General features: G+C 41.0%; 1 protein-coding gene across 7 annotated transcripts in view; it reads right to left on the bottom strand.

Annotated features, from left to right (window-relative positions):
• LOC137003669 (uncharacterized) overlaps window positions 1-10,083 on the bottom strand; it is a 106,730-nt gene continuing 96,647 nt past the window's right edge. For 6 of the 7 annotated variants that reach the window (XM_067363891.1, XM_067363892.1, XM_067363894.1 and 3 more), the window contains 4 exons: window positions 2,656-2,829; window positions 2,116-2,289; window positions 1,130-1,291; window positions 1-333 (listed from right to left, as the gene is read on the bottom strand). In XM_067363891.1, coding sequence (XP_067219992.1) covers window positions 255-333; window positions 1,130-1,291; window positions 2,116-2,289; window positions 2,656-2,829 — 589 coding nt within the window. In that variant the 3' untranslated portion in view covers window positions 1-254. The remainder of the gene's footprint in view (window positions 334-1,129; window positions 1,292-2,115; window positions 2,290-2,655; window positions 2,830-10,083) is intronic. The other variant, XM_067363897.1, reaches the window with a different exon arrangement.

Genomic DNA, 10,083 nt, shown 5'->3' with positions numbered 1-10,083 from the left:
GTCATTTAATTCTCCATGCAATTTCCTTTATTTTCACATGTTCTCCATTGTGCAGCTCGGCAGAAAGACCACCCAGACAAGACCATCACACTAACACACATGCAGCTTTATTTCATTGTAAAGTCTGAGTCTCTTCCATCTGTATGAAACACATTTACACATTAATCACACATTTATTTCTCCTCATAGACACAGTAGTGAGACTCTTCTGTGGATCACCTGATGATTTCTGCTCCTCTTGTGATGATTTAAAACTATAATATTAAGCATCCATCAGAGACTTTTGGTAATTTAACTCGTTCAGAGATGACTGGTGATTGATCCTTATCTACTCTGTAAGGTGAAACAGAAAAGAAAACAAACAAAGTGTTCAGTGGAACAAAGTGCAAATTAGTGACTATATTTCAATTACTGTTTTGAGTAAAAAGAAGTTACATTAAATTCCTGTAATCAGATTAATTACTGACTTTACATGATTCTGTAGAGATATTTGTGTTTTAAAAATAATACATTAAAACCATGAATCATGTTGATATGTTTGTGTGTTTGTGTTGGTGTGACTCCTATTGAGTGACTGTGAAGAAGAAACTAATGAGATGTACGGCGTATGGAATAAAGCAAATACAAATTATATTCTGAATTAAAACAAAAACCTTTAGTTAAAGCCGTTTGTCCTCTAGTTTAAACATGTTTTTAGGGCTCTTAGTAAATAACTGAAAGTAAAGAGAGTGTAAAGTAGTGTGACGTGTTGCTTGTCAAAGTAAAAACACACTAGAGACAGAGACATTTCTCATGTGAGGCTGGACGGCTGTGAGCTGAAGCTGAACGCACTGATTTTAGCAGGAGTGAAGCGTTTTCTTCAATCTGAACAAGTCTATTTTCAAACTGAAATGATTCACTACTGACACAGTTAATAAAGCAGGTGTTGTTGAATAAAGCTGTGACAGTGTGCTTTTGTTCTCTTTCCTCCTTTGTGTTGAACATTTTAATAACTTCACATTTTGCTCTCACACAAACCCTTTATTGCAATAAAGATTAATGATAATTTCCTTTAACAAATATTTCAAAGGTTGTTCACATATCAGAGGTAAATGAAGATCTCTTTAATATCACAGTGATGTTTCCTCACCTCATGATACACTTTGAGTCTCGTAACACGTCTCTGAGCCGCTGCTTTGAGTCTCCTATTATACTGTATCTCAGATCAAGATCTTTTAAAAACTGCAGTGCTTTTGAGTTAGTCAAAGACTGAGTTAAAGAAGAAACATCTGTAATTCCACAGTTATATAGACTAGAAAGACAAAAACAGAGGAAAAGAGATTATCTTACCAACAAATCATTAATGTGAAGAATTTTGCACAAATATAATGTGAACAGACTCATTGTGAGATACTGAGTACAAAGTGTTTTAGTTTAAACTGTTTAAAGCTGCAGTCCGGCATTTTTCCTTTTTGTCGCCATCTCTGTTTGAAACCTGCGATTGTAGTCATATACTTAATCGTTACGTGCATTGTGTTTCGGCACAGTTCCTCCTGGATACTATACTTCAGAATCACAGATCTTGAAAGTATGACCAATATAAGAATTTGCACTGGAGAATATCAGCTGAACAAGTAAGTGACATTTCTGCAAATTTTGTTCTGATCAACTCAGGAAAAAAGCATTAGGCCTACAATAAATTGTGCTGCAAATGATGATTAAATCTAAAGATCGCTTAGCTCGGATCACGCCAAACCGTGCAAATTATCACTGTTAAACTTTGTTCTCAAATTGTTAATGTTTACAACATTAACCTGTAGATTTCAGTTTCTGTAGCCACTCCGCAGACCAAAGTCTTTTAAAGCCGGCTAACCTGGACTCATTCCAGATGTGACGTAATGACGCAAAGAAGAACTGCTGCATACTCGAATTTCCTGCGGAAATCTACCAGGTCGCTCTTATTACAGTATATAACATTACAAGCTTGTTAATCGGGCTAAGATAAGGAAATAGATTTGAACACTGGCTGGATATGTACTTGCTCAAAAATTTATTTTGGATATTTTTTAACCAAAAAGAGTTACGGACTGCAGCTTTTAAGCATTTTGATTCTTGCATGTGAAGAATGTTACTGACCTCAATCTCTCCAGTTTACAGTGTGAATCCTTCAGTATGTCACATAGGTGCTTCAATCCTGTGTTTTCTATTTTATTCTCACTGAGGTCCAGCTCTCTCAGGTGTGACGGGTTTGATTTCAGAGCTGAAGTCAGGATGACACACTGTTTCTCTGTAATTCTGCATTCACTCAGACTGAAGACAGAGAAATAACAATAGTTCACATCTATGATGATCATCTTATTGAAGAGCTTCAGCAGCATTTAGTTTCCAATAGTCTGTTTTGAAACCCAGTTACACTAGTTCTGTGTGCTGAAGATACTGTTTCTTCACTTTCATTTTTAACTATTTGATTTATCAGATTTCTGCAAGTACACAATCAGTACAATGTATCAAATGCTGAAAATTCAACAATTACTAACTAGATAAAAACGCATAAAAATGTGTCAAACGGAAATCCAGAAAGTGCACCGCTATAAAGAATGAAACATAAGCCCTGCAGTGTGAAAATAAACTAAATTCAATCACACTGTAACTGCTGTACAGTATAATGATACTAACTGTAGTTTCTCCAGCTTGAATTGTGGGTTCATCAGTAGATCACTGAGGTTTTTCACTCCAGAGTCTCTTAGTTTATTCTCACTCAGGTCAAGCTCTCTCAGGTGTGATGGGTTTGATTTCAGAGCTGAAGTCAGGATGACACTCTGTTTCTCTGTAATACTGCATCCAATCAGACTGAAGACAGAAAGAGAAAATGACTCAAATCCATGTTCAGTTAATCTGTGAGTTAAATGAATCATGACTAAATGTGATACAGTTACTAGTAAACCAGCAAAAACATGGAAACTTAATGATATAAACAAACAAACCAAGACAGGAGCATTTGAGGATACTAGTTACAATCCAAGTCTGGATCTGTCCTCACTCCCCAAAAAATAAGGGAATTTATCACTGTAGATTAATATATAGGATCAATGTAGAAAGAATAAAAAAATAAACATTTAAATGGTCTTTTTACTTTTTTAATGCAAGAATATATTATACTTGAATCAGTTATTAAGTCATATTAGAGTGTAATTTACAATCTCTAAATACACATTTTGTTACACTGTTTTTTTAATCTGTTCTCACTTCTGTCTTGATTCACAGCAAAGATTTGTCAGATTCTAGTATATGAAACTATTTTATAGCAACAAAGTTTAAAATGCTAAAAAATGTAATGCTCTTTTTACTGACACACATACAAACCCGTTAAACGATTAATTCACTTTCAAATGAAAACTAGATAAAGTTTGTAAAAAAACTTTAAAGTTTGAAGGTTTTCACTTTGAAAGTTTAAGTTTCAGTTCAGATAGATAGATTAAATGAGTTTGAATGAGTATCATCAGCATAACAGTGAAAACTAATGGCATGCTTCCTAATGATATCTCCCAAAGGTAGCATGTACAGAGTGAAAAGCAACAGTCCAAGTACTGAGCCTTGCGGTACTCTATATTGAACTTGTGATTGATATGACATCTTTGTTTACTACTACAAACTGATAAGTAAGATTAGTAAGATCTGAACCATGCCAATGCAATTCCGCTAATGTAGCGTAAAAATTCCGTAAAAATAGCGTAAAAATTCAGAAAAAATGTAGCGTCTGGACAAGATCCGGCATAGTCAATCAACTTTGGAATTTTCAGAAAGCTTTTAGCCTCCTGAACTCTGCCCATAACTCAGAATCGGCTCCGGCCGGTCTCAGAGTGATTATGGCTTTTGCATCTTTAGGGACCCGCCGAGCTTAAACAGAGCATCCAGTTTCCTAGCTCTTGGGACATTAAAGGCCCCTCAGGGGGGCTACGGGCCAGATTACATTCCAACACACACCACACACACACAGACACACACAAAAACACACAAACATACATTATTGACTGTATATGTAAAATACAACTATGCCAAAATGTACCCATCATGTATATCAAGTGCATGTATGCTTCCTAGTGTTTAGAATTAGTTTAAATGACTGTATTTGTGCTAGTGTTAGTTTTAATGATGAAATTTGTCTGTAAACCATAACTTCTTTTATATGCCTTTCTGATCAGTTGAGTTTGATCTTGTTTTAAAGCTCTGGCTACCGCTCATTCACTGAGATATGTCACATAACTGACAAATGTATTGTTATATTTGTTTAATGATACTGTGAAGAAAGTACTCCATCTCGAAATCCGATCTGATAGTCATAAATTCAGCCAAGACAAGACAAAGGGGAAAGCTTGCCCACCAACTTTGCAACTGTGTCATTGGCTATTCCACCTCAAGGAGGTGTGTCGGCTTATCTGTCATAAAAGAAGAACACCAGGATTTCTCAGTGTGTTCTCCCGATCGCCCTGAATCATCCATCGCCCACTCAAGCACGTCTCTCCCGGACGTCACGGCGACCGCGCTGCCATCGCGCTCATCCCCTCAGGACAACACCACCTTCCAGCGAAACTTTCAAACTTTCAAGTCCTCAGTTCAAACCTCCCGCGGAATGGAAGAAGCCAACGAACTGCACCAGCGCTAAACCGAAACTCATCACGCAAAACCAATGCAAGTAGGCCGTTTCTCATTCTTAGATAATGAAACTGATTTCCGTGCTGGCTTCAAAGGACTATTTGTAAGTTTTGATACTTGCCTTCTCTCTTTCCTTTCCTACTTTCACTCTTGTATATATGTATGTATGTTCTTGTATACATATTTAGACGCATAACCTCTGTATTAGTAGTTTTCATTTCATATATTAAACACATTATTCATGTTCGATTGTTCTCTTTGTTCTTTCAACAAAAACCAAGTCACTTTAACGTTTTTCGATCGTTCTATGCTTTGATGCAACAATAGGAATTTGTTCTTGTGGCCAGAGAATAATTCTGTTCATATATTCTATGAGAAATAATGGTTTGCTGGACGAGCTGGTAGTTTCTCTAAATCATTATTAAATAAAACTAATCATATATGTGATTGATTATAATTCATTGTAATTAATTCACAATATATGTTTAATTCTCCATTGGGTCGATATATGCGTCATAATTGACCATAAACTTTATGGTTTATTATAATTCATATATATAACCCATAAATTGATTAATAACTGTACAATACTGCTACAAAAAATTCAAGTCAATTTTCAAAGTCTCTGGAAGAATCTCTTTCAATAGCTTAGTCGGCATAGGGTCTAACATGCATGATGTTAATTTTGATGATTTAATAAGTTTAGAGAATTTTTCCTTTCCTATAGCAGTGAATGAATGGAATTTTTCCTCAGGAACACTACAGTGCACTGTCTGATGCGATACTGTAGTAGACGTTTACATGGTTATAATTTTCTCTCTAATATTGTCAATAATGCAAGTAAAGAAGTTCATAAAGTCATTACTGCTGTGCTATTTGGAAACATCAGAAGTTGAAGCTTTATTTCTCGTTAATTTAGCCTCTGTATCAAATAAATACCCAGTGTTGAGGAGTTTTGTTGCAGCCTCAAAATAAGTGCCACACCCCTCTAGCATACTAATTTCCCTATTAGCCCTAAGCTCCACCCAACCAATCAAGCCAATTAGGACTCCCCTCAGGCTTTATTAGCTGCACCTGTGCCCACAGCTTCCCATTCTGTTGTATGTCGCTGTTCTGTGCAGGGGACTGATTTTTACTCCCTTTGATTTCCTGTGTGTGTGTAACTGACAATGTAAGTGTTTTTGATACTTGGAGATTTGATTTGACATAAGTTTGCCCTAAGTATGCATTTCAAGTTTGTTTTCCTGCTTAGGCATGTGCTTAGTTAACTTATTGTGAGTAGGTAGCCTCATTTCTTGTTTATATGACTGTGGAAGATTTGTACTTGCTTTGTAACTGATTTGTTTATTATTTAAACCTAAAACTCTGTATTTCTGTTTCAATTTGTAGAAACCACACGCTCACACGCTCATATATAATATACAATACCCTTGGATGTGCAATAAAAAAACTTGTGAACCTGAGTGACTAGACTGGACCTGTTCTTACCGACAGCCCCACTGGCTTCAAGCTAGCTACCTGAACATTCCTCCTCCTTACTCCTTTTCATGGTCCTTCGAGCCGGAGCTCATTGATGATCAGTGGATATGTCTAGTCACTCCCTGCCCTCATTGTCTCCGCATGAGCGCCCACGTCGCCAAGCCCAGCTCCCTGCTCGTTATGATGATTTCATCCTGCAATATCATCCACAGTCCCTATCTACAGCAGAAACGCCAGAACAACAACCTCCTTATCCTGCATATATGTCTGGCACTGGTCCTCATTATCAACCCCGTAGAGAGGGTGAGTCTGGGGAAGAGCTAGAAGAGCCGGAACTACCCACGGAGGGAGACACTCAGGAGGATATTCCACATCCCCACTCAACCATTCCATCTGAGAGAGTGCCAACCTCTGAGGCTGAACACCCACGTGCCCTTCCAATAGCTCCTACCACTGATACCCAGTCTGTGCTCTTACAGCAATTGATAGAAGAAATAAGAAATCAAGGCAGATTAATCCAGCAGTGCATGCATGGGAGTAGGAGTAGCACCCACTCCTCGCAATCTCGCTCAGCATCTCCTCGCCCTGAAAGACTTAATCTTCAACCAGTTGTATCATCACAAGCCTGGCAAACTACAGTTGACCATAGGCTCCTTACTATTCCACCTCAGCAGCAGCTTCCTTCTCCTCCTCCTGTAAGCCATGCCCCTCTTACTCAACCTGTGCCACAGTCCATGCAGCTCATGCATCCTCCTGGCTGTGGCCAGTTTCCTGCCACATCTCAAGCACCAGCCATTTATAACTCCATGTATCCAGCCTATATCCTGCCAAGTCAACCCTTACCTGGTGTTATGTCTCATCCTGCTCAGCCGGCATACAATGTGCAGCCCCACCACCTGATATCTGCTGCCCCTCTAAGCCAGCTAGTTCCTCCTGTTGGCCCCCAGCAGTCAAACTATAGGAGGGTAGAAGGTCCTTCTTTCCCTGATCTCATGAGGGAAGATGAAAGCCAGTACCTGATGCTAAAGATGGCCCTATCCAACTTGTTAGATCCAAGAGAATCAGAACAATACAAATACCACATCCTGTTGGATCATCTAAAGGTAGATCAGGCAAGGAGACTTGCACTGGCTTATGTTTATGCCCCAGATCCTTACACTCAAGCTATACGGGCTTTAGATGAGCGTTATGGTCAACCTAGACAGCTTGTTTTGAAGGAGCTCCGAGCTATAATGGAGATGCCTGTTATTCGAACAGGTGATGGTAGAGGCTTAGACCAATTTGCCCTCAGACTTCAGGCATTAGTGGGCCTCCTTCAGTCCATGGGCCCTGAAGGCCTCTCTGAGCTTACCTGTGGTTCACATGTTGAGCGGCTTTTAGAGAAGCTTCCCCATGAGCAGTTCTGCCAGTTTAAGAGATGTTTGAGTTTGAGTAGACCAGGTCCCCTTTCCTATAACCTCCTGGATTTTTCCAACTGGCTACAACAAGAAGCTCGTTGTCAGCCTAGGTGAGAAAGAACACCTCAGCCTATCAGTCAGCCTTTCCGTCAGAAGTCGTCAACTTCTCAACCATTAAGAGGTACATCCATACTCCATGGTGCCAAAACCTCCTCTCTTGTGACCTCCATTAAAGCCCAAGTTGCCCCACTTAAGGTTAGTCATCCTCTCCCCCCTGCCTCATCTGAACGCTGTCCAGTGTGCGCCTATTGTAACTCTACTGAACATCATGTCAGTAAATGTGGGGATTTTCTCCAACTCACCAAAGACCAGAGAATTAACTTTATCAAGGAACAGAGACGTTGTTGGCGATGTGCACGAGATCACTTTGCAAACCAATGTGACCTGAAAGGACGCTGCAGCCAGTGCAATGGGAAACACCTACACATCCTTTGCAACATCAACCAGAGGCAAGTGCAGAATCTATATCTCGACCACCCTAGTGATTGCAATAAAGTACTACTGAAAGTAGTTGAAGTGACCTTGCGCAATGGAGACAGATCCTTAGACACTTATGCCATACTGGATGATGGGTCTGAAAGAACAATCCTTCTGCGCCCTGCTGCTCAAACACTTCAGCTAGAAGGAAAACCTGAGAGCCTAAAGCTGAGAACTGTGAGACAGGATGTCCAGACTCTTAATGGAGCTACTGTGTCCTTCACCCTTATTCCTAAAGCACATCCTAATAAATTCTATGTCATCAGTCAAGCTTTCACTGCTGACAAACTGTCCTTGTCTGAACATTCTCACCCTGTTAAATCCCTCCAGCGGCGCTACTCTCACCTCCGTCAGCTTCCTCTCAAACAGCTTAATAATGTAAGACCCCTACTCCTCTTAGGGGCTGATCAAACACACCTTATTACCTCAACACAACCAGTGAAATTGGGCCCTCCTGGAGCCCCTGTAGCAATCAAGACTCTGCTCGGCTGGACACTGCAAGGTCCTGCAAGAGATCTTGCTATTTCTCCTTCTGCTTGTTCTCACTATATCTCCTTTAAATGCCCGCCTGATGACATACACCACAATGTACAGAAGTTATGGCAGCTAGATGCATTACCTCAAAGAAGCATGAAAGCTGTGGTTCGATCCAAACAGGATCACGAGGCAATGCACCAGCTTGAGACCCAAACCATCCGAACATCCGAACATGATGGCATCCTACGCTATGCAGCACCTCTCCTCCGTGTAGACCCCTGGCCCCCTCTGAAGGCCCCCAAGGAGGCAGTTATGTCCCGTCTCCGCAGCTGTGAAAAGCGACTCTTTCGGAACCCACAACAGGCAGAGACCTATTCCAGAGAGATCCAGAAACTAATTGATGCTGGGTATGTCAAGAAGTTGTCTTCATCTGAAGTGGAAGATGTCGCTGAGTCCTGGTACATACCCCATCACATTGTGCATCACAATGGTAAAGACCGCATTGTGTTTGATTGTTCCTTCTCCTATCAAAATCAGTGCCTGAACTCACAGTTGCTTTCTGGACCAATCCTTGGGCCTTCCCTCCTTGGAGTTCTGCTCCGTTTTAGGCAGCACAAGACTGCAGTCAGTGGAGACATCAAATCAATGTTTCATCAGGTGCGCCTGTTACCCCAGGATAAACCTCTCCTTAGATTCCTCTGGCGTGACCTGGACAGCAAAGTTCCTCCAACTGTGTATGAATGGCAAGTTCTCCCCTTTGGCACGACCTCAAGCCCTTGCTGTGCCATTTACATCCTCCAAAGGATCATCAAAGATGCACAGGCAGATAAGCGTATTGACCATTCCATACACAATTGCTTCTATGTGGATAACTGTCTACAAAGTCTTCACAGCCCAGAGGAAGCCAAAGACCTCCTTCACAGTCTGCGCACCACCCTCTCCTGTGGTGGCTTTGAAATCAGACAATGGGCCAGTAATGATCCTCAAGTCATCTGTGACCTTCCTCCTGAAGCCAGGTCAGAACAAACCGAGCTCTGGCTGTCACACCATCCTTCCCTTGATCCCTCAGAGTCTACTCTAGGCCTCCTCTGGAACTGCCATAAATACCCCCTCAGATACAGACACGGAGCCCTTGAATCTAACACTCCAACTATGCGACACATTTACAGAGTTCTGGCTAGCCAATACGATCCCCTCGGCTACATCCTCCCTTACACAAGGGCCAAAATCATTGTCCAGAACTTATGGGGAAAGGCACGAGAATGGGATGACCCAAATCTCCCCCATGATATTTTAGAAGCCTGGCTTTCATGGGAAAAGGAACTTCCTAACCTCTCCACCATCACCTTTCCTCGCTGCCTCACACCTCAGTCAGTGGACTCCTCCTCCACCACCTATGACCTTCACATCTTCTGTGATGCATCAGAGCAATCCTATGGCGCAGTTTCCTACATGTGCATGGAAGATGGTCAGCAGCAAGTGAATGTTTCCTTCCTCATGGCGAGGTCCCGCATTGCTCCCAAAAAACGGCTATCAATTCCACGACTTGAATTATGTGCTG

The sequence above is a fragment of the Chanodichthys erythropterus genome, chromosome 16, assembly GCF_024489055.1.
Source record: "Chanodichthys erythropterus isolate Z2021 chromosome 16, ASM2448905v1, whole genome shotgun sequence".
Taxonomy (NCBI): domain Eukaryota; kingdom Metazoa; phylum Chordata; class Actinopteri; order Cypriniformes; family Xenocyprididae; genus Chanodichthys; species Chanodichthys erythropterus.
The sequence above is the reverse complement of the archived record's forward strand: the minus strand, read 5'-3'. Positions and strand labels throughout refer to the sequence as shown.